Source organism: Phoxinus phoxinus (assembly GCF_949152265.1).
Source record: "Phoxinus phoxinus genome assembly, chromosome: 2".
Lineage (NCBI taxonomy): Eukaryota > Metazoa > Chordata > Actinopteri > Cypriniformes > Leuciscidae > Phoxinus > Phoxinus phoxinus.
Window position 1 is genome coordinate 42,788,372 of NC_136877.1, and position 16,499 is coordinate 42,804,870.

The 16,499-nt window shown below is 39.0% G+C and overlaps 1 protein-coding gene across 2 annotated transcripts; it reads right to left on the reverse strand.

The window, feature by feature from the left end:
• Positions 1-682: 682 nt before the first annotated feature.
• Positions 683-6,183, reverse strand: slc39a1 (solute carrier family 39 member 1). Of its 2 annotated transcripts, none has more exons than XM_079604761.1 (5): positions 5,281-5,377; positions 4,862-4,992; positions 4,460-4,768; positions 1,608-2,909; positions 683-1,420 (listed from the first exon to the last, which is right to left on the reverse strand). In XM_079604761.1, exons 1-4 carry the CDS (start codon positions 5,351-5,353, stop codon positions 2,556-2,558), a joined length of 867 nt encoding a protein of 288 aa, XP_079460887.1. In that variant the 5' UTR covers positions 5,354-5,377; the 3' UTR covers positions 683-1,420; positions 1,608-2,555. The 2 variants fall into 2 exon arrangements, with proteins under 2 accessions (XP_079460887.1, XP_079460888.1); XM_079604762.1 differs by lacking the exon at positions 5,281-5,377 and adding an exon at positions 5,816-6,183 and having other exon boundaries at positions 694-1,420.
• Between the last annotated feature and the right edge of the window lie 10,316 nt (positions 6,184-16,499).

The window sequence follows — 16,499 nt, forward strand, 5'->3', positions numbered from 1 at the left end:
TTGTCATATTTTTTGAGGTTAAAAATGACCCCATTGGAAATGAATGGGAGATGAAATTTCATATATTGGAATCAATTGGTACTGCACCCAAAAAAAGTCTTACTGAAAGCTCATTTTTGGAGATATCAACCTCAAATTTGGAAGACAGCTCGTTTAGATTTATGGCTTTGATACATTGAAACGATTTTTGTTTTGTTTTAGAAAATATATATTTCAAATAACATTTTTATTTTTGTGCATTTTTCATAACAATAAATGTACAATTTTCTAACTTTTTTCAAGTTCACTTTTTTCACAGCAGCATAATCTGCCAAGTGTCGTCTTTAAAAAACAGACCAAATTTAAGTCTGTGCTCCAAAGCATTAGATTTATGACAGTTGGAAATTTTATTTTCAGGTCCATGCACAAAAAGTGAATTTAAACTTAAGTATAAATATAATTTAGTACAATAAAATCCCATAAAAAATACTAAATAGTAAATAAAAAATATTATCGAACTAAAATATAGTACAATCATTTCATTGGGACATTTTTTTTTTAACGCTACTTGAGGGGCAAATAAAAAATTTATTTAATTATAAAAAGTGTGACTTTTAGAGCTATAAAAGTTATGTAAATTAATAAAATCTTAAAACTATGTTTATAATAAATATACATTTTTCTAGTTATGCCAAGCTCCACTTCATCATTAATAAAAGATATTTATAAAATATCAAGGGGCCAACAAAAATCGTACAGTACTCTGTAAAAATTGAAAAAAATACTGTCAATTATTCTGAGTCAGGAATATGGCTGTGTTTGGATACTAGCACACTGCACAGTATGCACTGAGTATTTCAAAAAATAGTATGTGAAACGGTATGCAATATGCAGCCATATACATTCCATTTTATGCTAAACAGTTGTAACATAATGAGTGGCATCCAGTTATCATCTGGATCTGGAATATAAAAAGTGTCATTTTTAATTCAGTTAAAAAATACCTTTGAGCAGTTTTGTTAAATAACAACCCAAAAGAGATGTATACAGTATATTATGGGTTCATTCATCACACTGGGAAAGGTCGAGCACACTACATGGTGGGATACAGTTTCTCATGCAGTATGTTCTGGTTGTTTGCTGTACAATTTGCCAAAAGTCACAACTCATTGCATACTGAAAATTCACATACTGCAATATACATATTGTATACTGCAAAAAAATAGTACCGTACTAGTATTATGCCTTTTTTTTCAGTCAATACTTTACCGACATAGTATGTAGAAGTCTCTGATTGCAAGATAAAGTCATGTTTAAGATCTTAAATGCTTTCTGCCACTCCAAACAAAGCATGTTGAGACAGAAAGCAAAAAAAATAAAAAATAAAATAAAAAGTAACTTCTCTCAGGATACCTAAACATTAACTTTCTAAATACCGGTACTTAGAAAGTTCACACAGAACTCGTTTTTCCATTCCACAATTTCCATAGTTTTCACTGTAAACGCGCGCTAGGAGGACGTGTTAGACTGTTGCGTCTTTTGCAGCATCTCGTGCATCTCTCTGCGATCTAAAAGCGGCGCTCAAGTTAATATAAATTAATCTTTTTAAAAAAAACGTATCTCTAGACCTTGCGCTTTTTTTCCGTTCCACAGACCTTAGTTTTTAGCAGCAAAAACACGTTCCGTGTGAACCAGCCCTTAGTTCTAGTGTTTGGTAATGACATTTTAAGCACAGAATAAGTAGCATCTCATTTGTTATTTCTCATTCTAAAGGCACAGTGGTCTACAGAAAGACGTCTGCACTAAAACGGCATGGTCTTTCCACTAGTTTGAAATGCAATATATTAAATGGTTTAAATATTCTTTATAATCATACATTTAATATGATTATGGAACATATACATTTATGTTCTTTAATGAACACACCACATTCTGTCTCATTTTACTGTGGAATCTCATAAAATGTTTTTTATGATCATGAGTACAAACTGTTCAAACATTTGGCTGTCTGGAAAATGTACTGTGTACAGTAAATGTGGCACATAAAGAGGGGAAAACCAGTGTATACAGTACACATTAACAATACTAAAGATAAGAAATATGGCAGTTAATGTTCATAATGTATGAAAATAGTATTTTAGTATGTATATAATAGTATTAGATCAGACCAGACAACTGGTGCTTTTGTGAATAGTGTTATGCAAGTCAAAGAGAAAACACAAAAGTGGTATGAAAACAATTTCACTGATAAAATCTGACCAGTTAAAAAAAGTTAAATCAAGTTCAAGTAGAAATATTTTTAAAAGTCCCATTTGCATGTGAGATACTGTTCTTCAATGCTGAAATCTGGTCAGCAAAATCATTTTTCTCCACTATAAAAGTCATTGTTCATTGTGAAATTATCTGGTAAAAGTTAAAAAAAGAAAGAAAAGAAAACAGCATCTTTCCACTTGTAAAAACAAAACAAAAAAACCCTCTCAGTTCCTTTATAAAACAAGCAAAGTGAACCTTTCATTGTTTTGAAATCATGCGCAGTTTGGGAAGTCTCGTCTCATTTTCTGGCCACAGGGTGTCTGTCAGCCAATAAAACACAAAGCAGCCATTACTGAGAATCCACAGAGGAGGAAGAAAACTTTGAGCAGTGGCCGCTCAGGGGAGTTCAGTTCATGGGGAAGGATCTCTAAGAAGGTGATGTAGATAAAGGTCCCGGCCGCCAATCCCTCCAGCACCGCCTGGATAAAAGCACCGTCCTCCAGCTTAGCCTCGATCACTAGAATGCCGATGGCAATGCCGAGAGGAGACATCACAGCGAAGACCGTCACGTAGAGCAACACCCACATGGGCTTGACCGCGCTCTGAACCAGCTTCACCGACAGACTGAAGACAATGATGCTCTTGTGGACCAGGATAGCAATGCAGATCTCCAACACCTGAGCAGAAAGTGAAACTTGTCTTTATGTTAGATTCATCAATCATCAGTATACATTATTCTAAAAGACTTTCCTTTTTGGCTGATGTCACCAAGCTTTCTTATTTTTCAACAAACCTCTCATATTCGGACCTTCTGTTACATATTACAAAAGTAAAATGGGTTGGGATTTCTGCCTTTTGCTGACTTTGTGAATTGTAATTGTGAATATTTTTTTTTTTTTTTTTTTAATACATAATAATATTTCCAAACAATTTCAAAATGAAAATTCTGTCATTTACTCACCCTCATCATGGCTTACTTAAAGCAATTTTGGCACATTGCAGCAGGATAAAAAGTATTTGAATACACTTTTAAAATGGAACTATTTTGTAGCGACGTCACTAAAGTGAATTCCTCCAGCCTTGTGTGGTGACTAGTTTAAATAAACTAGTTTACAATTAGGTGTAAAGCCAATGACGATAAATATAAAGATAACGACAAATAAATAGTTATAAAAATCATTCTCAATATTAAAGAATAGCAGTGTCCACACCACAACTATAACGATAACAGCACAGAGAAGCGATATCATTGGAATCACTTTCAGAACGATTTTCTTCAGCTGATGAACGATAAAAACACTGACAGCCAATCAGAATCCATCCTGCTGTAACGAGCTCGAGCATTTAAAGTGACAGGCACGCACACGCTTAGAATAAACAGAACGATATCGTCCGTTGGTGTGGATGAAAACTGAAACTTAAGTTTTAATCTAAAATGGTTTTAATTGGTAAAAAAAAAACATTTCAGTAAACTGAAATAAAATTGAAATTTCAACATAAATGAAAAAGTGAAACTAACAACAGTAACTGAAAAACGAACTGAAATAAAATAATAATTAGCTAAAATAAATAATCGTTTGCATAATTAATACGCTCTCATCCTGTACCGGAAAATCATCTTTTTCAATTCCACTGCGCTACTTTATTTTTCAATGTATGACCGTTGCGCTCGAGTCTCTTCTTTTATCAGCTTTAAAAATGCAAACCTATAATAACCTTTGTGTGGAAGTTAATAAAGTTATCTTTATAGTTATCGTTCTTGGTGTGAACGGGCCTTTTAAAGGGAAATGGAACTAACTTAAACCATGAGGAACATAACATGCTTCAAAAGTGAGCAATAAATTCTGCTCCACACGAACTTCAGTATGAGTTGCTTAGTATTGTAATTTTACAGTAGAACTGTATATTTTCATATATTCTGTACCATTATATACTCTTTTGTGTTCCAAAGATAAAATATAAAGCAAGTAATATAGGTTTGGAACAACGTGAGGTTGAGTAAATGATGAAAGCATTTTCATTTGTGGGTGAACTGACACAACTGAACTGAACTTTGACATTTATCCAGAAATTTGGTATCTTAAGGACACAGCATGATTTTGAGTCGCAATGCTAAACTGGACGGTAAACCTTTGAACCTAAAACTTTATCAGTTTTCTAACAAGGTCAGCACAGTGACTCAACACAGAGTTGTCTTGTCAAACAAAACAAAAACTCAATAAATCACCTTAGTGTCTGTGGTCTGCAAGCCAATGGCCAAACCCTCAAACACCGAGTGCAGAGAGAGAGACAAGAAGAGCATGAAGGAGCGGAAGGACGAGTGCGCATGAAAATCCACGTGGACGTGGTGACTACTCCCCTCCAGATCATTCAGCGAGTTCTGTCCGTGGGCATGACCGTGACCCGCGGGAGCTAAAAGAGGAGCCGTCTCCTCATTTCTGCGGCCCGAGTCTGTGCAGCTCAGAACCATTTTCTCTAAGATCAAGACGGTGAAGAAGCCACACGCCATGATGAACTCTGCAAGCGGGAAGCCCTCCTGGAAGACAAGGAGAATTGGTATTAGAAACATGGAATCAATGATTTAAACAGAGCAACTCCATAATTGACATAAATAATTCAGTGAACTCACATCAAGGCCTTGTTTTTGTAGCACTACATGTATGTCGGAGAGGTAGTCTGGGATGATGTCTAATAAACAGGCGGACAGGAAGACGCCTCCTGCGAAGCAGCTCACAAAACTCAGCACGGCTCTGTGGATTGCTGGAAACAAAGAAAAACACAATCAAAGTCACGTTACATTGATTAATGGTGCCACTGATTGACATGAATGGTGCAATCTTTCTCTAATCACTCCTTTTAGCTTATCAGTCAAAGTAAAGCAAGTTTCGCCATAGGGATTTTAATCAGGAGCCCAGAAGTAATTAAAAACACATCAGCAGAACTGACCATTTTATTTACTCACAAGCTAAAGTTTCAGGTGTAAATGTAATTTCCATTACGCAGAGCTTAACCAAGTGTTGATGAATGATGAGTGACATTTTACTCAACTATAATTCTGATAACTCATAACCGTGAGAAAACCACATCCTTTTCTGGTTGCACAGGCAATTATTTGTGACATGTGTCTAAGGTAAAGCCTGCAATCAAAAGAATACATATTTAATAATTCACCACACATTTGGGTTAAATTCAAGTCTAGTAGCAGTTTTGGCTTGTTTAAGCACATTCAAACACCAGTTTCACTTCCACCCTGATGCACATCTGTGATATGCGAGTAAACTGAAATGTATGTTTAAAGAAAACCTCATAAGCCGACTCTCATGTGTTTGTTGTATAAAGCTGAAAAAATTCCTCAATATAAATAAAGACTGAACAAATTCTTTATGGTTTGGTACAGTGTTTGTAACCTATAGTGTATGGGCATAAGCATACATGCATAAACACATACTTATCCACATGGCATGCATACAGTACATAAATACATGGCTGTGCTTCGATGAGGCGACAAATGAAAGAAAACATCATGAATAGGACAGTAAAAAATTGATGATAACACCCCAAAAGGACTTAAATTATTATTTACCTGTTCCACTACTATCTTGAAACCATTTCATCCGCGCTGGGATGAAACCAAAAAATAGAGTTAAGAACAGCAGCCCAACCAGCGCTCCCACTTTCACTTGTAGCAGGTAATCCATCTCGACAATGTAACGTTAACTCAAATTAAACTAACGTTCAATGTAAACAAACAGTATAGAGAGGACAGGCGCCTCTGCAAAACTCTGATTACTAAAATATCGGTAAATGTTCTAATGTATAGCGCTGTCTTTGAATGATGAACCCCATGATTTTGATGTTCGTGGTAGTTTAGCGATTCTGATCAGGTTTAACATCACACGACTTGCCAATGCATGTTTGTCTGTCGTTCGTACCGCCCCTTGTTTTTATGACGTAGTCTATACTTCCGGCTTGATAAATCGCTCAACTTTCAAACTGAACGTCTATAATGCTACTGAAATATCTACATCTCCGTAGTTATATTTCATATTTTAAATACAAGTATAATTATTTATTTAAACATGTCTAAAATATAATATCTGAGGGCATCAAAAGAGTGTATTTTGGTTTTTGAGCCACCGAGCGCCCCCTGTGTGAGGTCAGTTAAGTTACTTCAGTAGGATAGTATTCAGTCATTTCCACTTCTTCCAGTTGTGATTTGACTGCATGGCATAGAGCTGCGGTTCCCGTATGACTAAACCACACATGACTGCCTTGTGACTGAGAAAAAAAAAGAAGTGTAGAAATTTAGCAGGAATTCTAGGCTGATTTGGCTGTTGCTACTGGAATGGTGGGTCCATTAAAACTCATTCAGTCATCAGTTACTTTTCCCAGTTTATTTGACTCGACATGTAGGAGTAGACATTTCTCATGGCAGTGATGGTAATTGTTGGTTTCTAAAACCCATAAACAAAACCATTAAGAAAATACAAACACAATTGCAAATCTTAAATCATACATCTGAAATCAGCTTCAGCAAACAAATGAATATAATGTCAAAGAGAAACTAAACATAACTAGAATTCAACACATAATGCTTTAAACCAAACAAACAATCAATCAAAAGGGAACTTACATGGTCAACAACACAACAATTCCACACAGATCATGTCTGAACGACAGCTTCTTTGGTGCAACAAGTGGAGACTGAAGCATGATTAGTAAGGGACCACAGGTGATCTTATTAAGACTCAATCAGCCAATCAGATCACAGCAGGATTTTCTACAGCCGCCCCCAAATATGTTAACATATTTGCTATTGCAGAAAATTCATGTGGTTGAATTATCAGCATCAGTCAATTCAGGAAGAACAATTAGACGGCTGACTGGACGGACTAAATATTTCCCTTTGCTGAAAATCTCAGCAACTCTCACTCTTCCATCAGGACTTGGCAAAATCTTACTGACAGTCCCTATAGGCCAGTGTCCCCGAGGAAGCTGAGGATCCACAATCATGACGATGGCAGAAGGAGCAATAGGATTACCATCAAGTTCCCACTTTTGACGAGTCTGAAGACTTGGAAGATAATCTCTAACAAAACTGACCCAGAATCGATCCGCAAGAACTTGGCTGTGTCTCCACTTTCTTCGGGTAAGTAGTTCTGAATCTGCATACATCACTTGTGGAAGAGATGCATCTCGCCGCCCCATCAATAGAATGTTTGGGGTGATTGGATCAGGGTCTGAAAGATTTGAAGACACATAGCCGAGAGGTTTTGAGTTTAACAACTCCTCAATTTCCACGAGCACCGTATACAAAACTTCCTCTGAGACTACTTGTATTCCCAAGACTACTCGTAATGCCGTCTTAACAGACCGTATCTCTCTCTCCCAAGTACCTCCGAAATGGGGGGAATATGGCGGATTGAATGAGAATTTAATTTGCTGTTGGGCAAGTATCTCTTGAAAAGAGGGACTAAGCTGCGAAAAGGCCTCCCGGAGTTCTCTTTCTCCTCCCTTGAAATTAGTTCCTTGATCAGATAATATTTCATGGGGCCTACCTCTACGGGCTACAAATCTTCGAAGGGCCAAGAGGAAACTATCAGTATCCATTCCAGAGAGTAGTTCTAAATGAAGACACCGTGTCATCTGGCATTTGAATATAATCCCCCACCTCTTCTCATGTCGGCGACCTATTTTGATGGTTAAAGGCCCAAAACAATCCATACCCGTCGACCAAAAGGGAGGCTTATACAGGCGAAGTCTGGAAATTGGTAGATCAGCCATTCTTGGAACTGAAGGCACACCTTTCCACTTCCTACATTCAAGACATGATCTCTGGATCTTCTTTATCAACTGTCGCCCTCTCAGAACCCAGTATTTCCGACGAAGCTGAGCGAACACTCTTTGTGGTCCTGGGTGGCACAGAGTGGAGTCATAGTCAGCAACCAAAAGTTTGGTAACATGATTCTTAGGGTCTAAAACAATCGGATAAATAGCTTCAAGATCCAAATCCTCGCTTTGACGGAGTCGTCCACCCACTCTTATCAGCTCTGTAACGGGATCATACTCTGGCGCCAAACCAACTAAACGGCTGTGTGAAGGAGCTTCATGACCATCTTTGAGCAGTTTATATTCCTCAGGAAAATCTTCCATCTGGGCTTGACGCAGAAGACATAATTCTGCTTGTGTTTGAGAAGGTTTAGTTCCAGCTCCTAAGTCCAAAGAGAGGGTTTCAACAGTTGCTGCAATCAACTCTGACCAGGTATTGAATTGAGATGCATCATACTTTAGAGAGTTTACCGATGCTTGATTAAGCCCACAAAACAAAGGTTTTCTCAGCTCTGTCCCATCCTCCTCGGTCCTTAAGGCTGGGCATTTTGGCCATTGCTGATGGGGCAAATGTAGAAAGGTAGGTCCTTGAAACCAAGAACTAGTGGCAGACAATTGAGCAAGTCTCTTGCCTCGAGTGATGTCATCTGCTGGATTATTTACAGTGTCAACATATCTCCACTGATCCGGTCTAGTATACTCAAGAATCTCCGTAATGCGGTTTGCCACGAAGATCTTGTACCGGCAGGATTCGGACTGGATCCAGGTCAACACAGTTGTGGAATCAGACCAAAGTGTCACCTCTTCAACAGCTAAGGTGAGCTCCCTTTGCAACAGGTTCGCCAGCTGAGCCCCGGTCAGAGCAGCACACAGTTCCAAACGAGGAATAGAAATGGTCTTCTTCGGTGCTACCCTTGAACGAGCCATGACCAGAGATATAGAAATCTCACCATTTCCATTCATCAGACGTAAATAGGCAACTGAACCATAGGCCTTTTCGGATGCGTCGCAGAATATGTGAAGCTCTCTGATGACTGGATCTTCCCAGTTCTTTCTTGGACCATACCATCGAGGTACTTGGAGTTTGACCAAATCTGGCAATTCTTCTTCCCATGCCATCCAAGCTGCCTTGATCCCCTCTGGGATATCTGGATTATCCCATCCTCTGGTAGGTTTCATCCATAACTGTTGCAGAAGAACTTTAGCACGTGTCGTGAATGGAATAATAAACCCCAGAGGGTCATACTGACGAGCAAGTACCCAATATACAACCCGCAAAGTTAGGACCGTATACTCCACTGGACGATGCTTATAGCTCAAAGTATCCTGCAAGCAATGCCAACTAAGTCCAAGAGTTCCTTCGCATGGATCTGTGCAGTCATGACTTAACCACAGGTCAGTGTCTACTGAACGAGCTTCTGCTGGTAAGTGGTCAGTTACAGAGACATGGTTACTGGCCCACTGTCGAATCTCAAAACCTCCTTCAGCCAAAGACGAACGTAATTTCATAAGCATCTCTTTAGCCTCTTTAGTAGTTGGAAAACTTTGTAGGCAATTATCCACATAAAATGAATGCAAGACAGAAGATTGCACATCTTGACATTCAACAGGAAGGCTCTGAACACACTTCTGGAGAGCATATATGGCACAACAAGGGCTACATGTAGCACCAAAAGGCAAAACCTGCCATTCGTAGACATCGACTGATTCATTTCTTCTCATATTTCGCCACAAGAAGCGTAGTAAAGGAGAATCAGAAGACAAGAGACGAACTTGATGGAACATTGATCTAATGTCTCCACTTATCGCAACTTGATGTTCTCTAAACCGAAGTAAAACTCCAATCAAGGAAGGGCCTAGGACTGGTCCAGGTAACAAATAGGCATTCAAACTCTCACCTTGATACTGATAGGAACAATTAAATACCACACGATGCTTGCCATTATGTTCCACAAGATGGTGAGGAATATACCAGGATTCATCACTGAGATCAATCTCATTTAACTTCAGTTTCTTAACACATCCAGCTTCAATGAGTTTCTGAATCTCTTGCTCATAAATAGCTGCTTGATCTGGATCCTTAGCTAGCTGTCTCTCCATTCGACGTAAAGCCGGCATTACTGCCTCTGGAGATACTTTAAGGACTGGTGCATTCTTGACTCGAAGTAAAGGAGTCACATATCTTTTGACTCCATTCATTTCTTCAAGCTTTGTTTTCTGGTCTAGACACTCGAGAGCATCCTTGTCTTGTTTAGAACGCAGAGCATGCTTTGGAGTCTGAGAGAAAGGAATTACATCAACTTGCCATAACTTCTCCACATCTTTATGCAACTGATCCATGGAAAGGGAGGCCTGGAAGAAACACTGAGTCGTGGAACTAGTCTTCTCACCCAAAGAAGTAGGTCCCTGTAATGCCCATCCCAGTCGAGTATGCAAAGCAGCTGGACTTCCAGGAGGACCGAACCGTACTCGCTCTTTGGAGCTAAGAAGGTGAGGATGATCAGCTCCCACTAGCAACAAAGGTTTAACTTTCTGGAACTCCTCCAGAGGGAGGCCTCTTAGATGTTGGTAGCGTCTCTGCAGGATTTGCACAGGATAAGTCTGTTCAGGTAAGTCAATCATTTGAGCAGTAAAGGCACCTTGTATCTGGTATTTACTTTGCTTATGAGAAGCTGGAGATATGGAGAATGAAACTGTTGCACCTTCAATTTTCTCAGTGTCTTGCCGAATGGTTCGAAGAACCAATGATTCTGCCGCCCCATGAAGACCTAAACTCTCTGCTGCAGAAGACATGAGCATGGTTCTCTCTGAACCGTCATCTAGGATGGCATACGTCTCCAGAGTCTTTCCTTTGTGGCTCAGAACTACCTTCACAATTTTCAGAAGAACAGAGTTAAGACCACTTGATCGGCTCAAATAACATATCCTAGAATCTGGTTTGCGAACATTTACTTCATGCAGTACTCCTAAGTGACGATCTTGACACAATGGACATTTTCCTCTTAAGTCACACTTAGATGATCTATGGGCCCAGCCACATCTCCAACAACGATTATTGTCAACAATCCATTTCCGTTTGGCTACTGTATCCAAGCTCTGAAATTCGGGACAATGACTGAGATGATGATCATTGCTGCCACAGTTTGCACATGATGGTTTAAAGCCCTCCTTCTTGCCGTGTCGCTGAATTTCGTGGTTTGCAGTTTCAGCGTTCCTTCTTGGAGTGGGATTAACTTCTTGACTCACACCGTGAAGGAAAGTAGCTGTGTGATATTGGGACTTGGTAGGCCTTGCTTCTCTTACCTGGTACTTCTTCATACTTTTTGATTGTTCAAACACTTGGGTAGCTAGATTCTGACAATCTGATTCCTCTTCCAACCAAACTGAAAAATTCACCAAGTTATAGGACTGGTCTGGTCGGGTGGTTTTGACATATCTTGCAAAACTAGCAACCTGATGTGCCGGAAGTTTACTGAGTAACTGATGGACATGTGACGCACAAGATAATTCCTTTGCTCCTTCTTCATGATCCCAGGATTGAAGCATTCCCACAAGAGCTTGAACTCGTACAGCAAAGTCGCCGAATCCAACAGAATCTCCTGAGCGTACAACGGGTAAGTTCTTAATTGTAGCAATCTCTCGCAGCACCAACTGGTGGGGTTGACCATATCTCTTCTGAAGAGCCTTTAAGGCAGAAGTATAAGGCTGGGAATGATGGGCATAAGCCAAGGCCAGAAGTCGAGCGGCCTCCAACTTCAAATGATCCAGAAGAATATGATACTTGTATTGCTCAGTTTCCTCTGAGGGTAACAAATTCTTTAAAGCCATATTCAGCATGGCAAACTCTTGGGGGTCCTCACTCTTCAAATATGGAAATGAAAGTCTTTCAATACGGGCTGACCTGGAAGGATGTAGAGCTGGCATACTTGTGTAGGGCACATTCACTGCTGAATGAATAGGCATATGCTGGTCAGGTATATGCATTCCAATTGGGGAAAGTGCAGTTATTTGATTCACATCTCTTTGCTGCCCTTGAGGTGCTGATGCAGTGGTCATAACTCGGGGGGTCAAAGGATTCCGATGAGACATGATGGAAGGATTATCTTGCTGCTGCACAGCTGTTCTAGTGGCCTGCTGTTCTAAAGAAGTTTGATGTGAGTGACCAAGAGAAGCATAAGTAAATCCGGCTGATAAATCTCTAGGAGGCAACGTTGAAACTCTTGGATGGTCTTGGATATGAGATGGATATAATACTGGATAAGGATAATCTGGTAGATATGGAGGCCTTAACAATCCTCCATTTGGAAAGAAGGTTGGCCAACTTGGAGGCATCCATGGAAGACCGGGCATACAAAATGCATTTCCCTGCATTTGATCAGATGGCAAAAGGCTTTGATCCCTTCCTACTTGTTGATCACTGGGATAAAAACTGGGATTCATTTGATGATGACTGACTGAAGATGAAAGGCCATTACGTTGTTGCTGAGGTAAGCCTTCACCCATTACATTGGGATACATTAAAGGTTGTGACCTGAGGTTATCTGGGAGAGGAACTGAGAGCCTAATAGGTGGACATGGATCAGAAAGCTGCTGCTGTTGTCTCTCTGATGGCCCTCTAGTGGTAGCTGCTGAGGAAATAGGCATTGAAGAGGTAGGCGGCACATGCTGAGATGGGGGCAAAGCATTTTGTCCCTGAACCCTTGGTGGTGTAGAAAGCACATTGTCTTGCTTGGTTTGATGTTTTCGCATACATTCACTTAACTCCTCCACAATAGAGTCTCTGGCGTTCATCTCATCTTGCTGGTTTGCTTGTATTGGGACATGAACAGGGGATGCTTGAACAGAACTGCATTCAGAGCTAGTAGAAAATGAAGAACTTTTTCTCCTTTGCATATCCTTCATCATGTTTCCCACATCCAACAACATTCCTTTCATTTGTTTAATCTCCTCAGACAAAGACTTCACCTCATTTTGAGTTGCGGTGATGGAAACTCCTTGTGATGCAACCAAATGGCTCAAGTCTTCTGGCTGGTGTGACAATTGTCCAGTTGGATGGATTGAAGGATTTAACTGAGTCATCATATAATCTTGGTGCCATCTTGGAGGTCTTACAATCCTTGATGAACGTTTAGGTTTCACACTGTCATCCTCAGTCTCCATTCCAGCAGCCTCTCCGGCTCGAAGGACCATGTAGAAATTTAGCAGGAATTCTAGGCTGATTTGGCTGTTGCTACTGGAATGGTGGGTCCATTAAAACTCATTCAGTCATCAGTTACTTTTCCCAGTTTATTTGACTCGACATGTAGGAGTAGACATTTCTCATGGCAGTGATGGTAATTGTTGGTTTCTAAAACCCATAAACAAAACCATTAAGAAAATACAAACACAATTGCAAATCTTAAATCATACATCTGAAATCAGCTTCAGCAAACAAATGAATATAATGTCAAAGAGAAACTAAACATAACTAGAATTCAACACATAATGCTTTAAACCAAACAAACAATCAATCAAAAGGGAACTTACATGGTCAACAACACAACAATTCCACACAGATCATGTCTGAACGACAGCTTCTTTGGTGCAACAAGTGGAGACTGAAGCATGATTAGTAAGGGACCACAGGTGATCTTATTAAGACTCAATCAGCCAATCAGATCACAGCAGGATTTTCTACAAGAAGCCATATCAGCATTGATATAAAATTTACTTGATTGCTGCGTGCGTCTTAGATTTATTTGACAGAGGAAAATAGAGAAGTTGTAGAACTATTTTGTTAGTCAGAGCCTGAGTTTAGTACAGTGCTCTTTCAAAACTCAAAGTACTTTAAATTCTATTTTTATTATTTATATTTCACTTCTACCCGATTTCCCATTCATATGCCAACCAATAATAACCCAGCAATGCTCCTTTGGGGCCTGAATGGGGTCATTGCGGGACTGTGGGGCCAGATTCCGGCGTGAAATGCGGGGCACGTGTGCCTATGGGACATATGGGATCCAGGAGGGGTATATTTGGTGGGAAATGTATTTTTAGGCTACAATAATTCTGGTAATCGAGTCAGAGCAGCGCTTCCACAGTGCTGAGACTTTTCACACTATCACAAACACGTGTTTTCTGTCAGTCAGTGCATAATGGTGGAGGTATTTTGCAATAACTCTACATCGATATGCCAGTAGGTGGCGACAATTGACTGTTTCTACGAGTAAGTCATTCATTCAACCTATTCATTCAGGAACTAAACTTTATAGCTGTGTCCGAAATCAACAGTCTATACACTAATTCACTATTCTTTACATTACTTCACTATAGTTCATTGAGGGAGTGAATACAAAATGAGTGAATGAATGCGGACACTGAAGCTGCGTCTCAATTCATGCATCCTTCGAACTAAGACCCAGACTTCGAAGGGTAACAATTGTGCTTAAAATGTAAGTTGCTCTGAAACATTAACGTGTTTATGTTGCTGTTGAATAGAAGCAATATAATATTTTTAAGTTATCAAATATTTTCTTACAAGAACATCTACTCTTTTTAAATTGACATTATCTGGTGTCTGATTGTAGCTAAACTAACAAGAATGCTTTGTCAATTCAGAACTTTATTGAGCTTTTACAGTGGGAAATCTTATTTGTCCTTTTAATTAGCAAACAGAAATCCTTTTATTGAATGTAAAGTGAGTGATATGGATGTGTTTAATGACATTAACATTTACATAGCCTAATATGTTTTCTTAATGTAAGCATTTACATAATTTTTCTTAAGAGTATGTATTATGTAGCCAGTGTTATGTTGTAATAATACTTAATATTTTAAACAACCCAACAAAAGCATCGTATACTTTTGTGGATTTAAGACCGATTAGTCAAGACGTTTATCTTAACTTTAGGAAGCTATTTGTGATATTTTTAAGAATAGTAATTCTTGTTAAGTTTTGTATTAGCAGCCTTAAGAAAACAAACAAGACACTCTTGCTTGTGTCATACTATTTAGTATTTACTATTTTCTTTCTTCTGAAAGTTAGTTGATCTCTTTCTGAATGCTCAAGTTTGACCTATACGATTGCTTGAAACCTCACAAACGAAATGTATAGAACCTAGGCTACTACATCCACATGTGGATTGCTAGCTTTCCCCCCCACTGGAACAAATGGTGCTAGAACAGGCTTTTTAAAGTATTATTTTAGGTAAGCAGGAATTAATTGTCTCAACCAGACATGTGATTCAGAGATGTCAAAATAAGGGCCTAAAATGAATACTTGGCAAGTGCAGTTTGTCTGACAACACATTATTTTGGGGAACAAAAATGTTTGATTTTGGGGAACAAAAATTTAAGATGCAGAAGAAAATTATCTTTCAATGCTTTTACGTCCGCTTGCAAAATAATTGTGTTTTCCCAAGAAGCTTTGCTTGCAAATGCATTGAAATAGGCTATAATCATTTCCTTCCATCTCAAAACTTTGCATGACCATATTTACTTGATATTTTGCACATTGGACCAAAATATGCTTTGGTACAGTTAGTCTAAAATGCCTGAATAAGTTATGATAGACTTAAGTCTTGAGTTTGTCTACATTAGATCTACAAGCTCTTTTACCGTAATTGTTTTTTTTTTTACAAGTCAGTTATTCAGTTAGACAGCATGCAACTAATACCTTCCCCCCCTTAGCTATATTTTTGAGCTTTGTTTTTAGTCATATGCATGTCAGAGCAAACAAACAAGCTGACTGCTGTGTGCGATTTGAGTGGAGTTAGTCAAAGGCATGAGGAGTAAAGTTTCTCATTTAATATTCCTGCAGCCAACCGAGCTCCATGCTGCCGAGTGACCGCCGCTCCCTCAGGCATCAATAATACAAGAGGAAGTTATTGTTCCGCTGCAGGCGACAGCAACACAGAATTAAAAGGCTTGTGGGGAGGCTTTGCTAGGCCTTTCACTCAACCCACTCAGGTTTCAGGTGCTGTAGACAGGCCTCGGACAAGAGAGAGATGATTTCAAACATCAGTGAAGGGCCTGATTGTGTGGCCCTTAGGGACACTTTTGTTTTATGACAGCTGTAGGCGACCTGCTGGCTGCCACATAAGAAAAACAATACCCATGATGACAAGGGTACCATTTTATGTCAGTGTTGGCGCAGGTGAAAATTACCTCATGAGATGTCAGATTGAGCAATAAAAAACAGTGTGTAGTGATTCAATTATGATTAAGTGCTTTATGTAAGCTTTTAAGGGGGAAAATATGTTTATAAAATTCAAAAAAGCACAAAATTACTTAAACTAAAATTAAAATGGAAACTGATTCTAAAGCGAATTCAAAATATTAATAAGCACTATAATAGTAAATAAATAATACTAAAATAACACTGGCATGTATCATTATAACCATAAGGAATAAGTGATATACATTTTTTGGAATATCACCATCAAAATAACTATTATTCG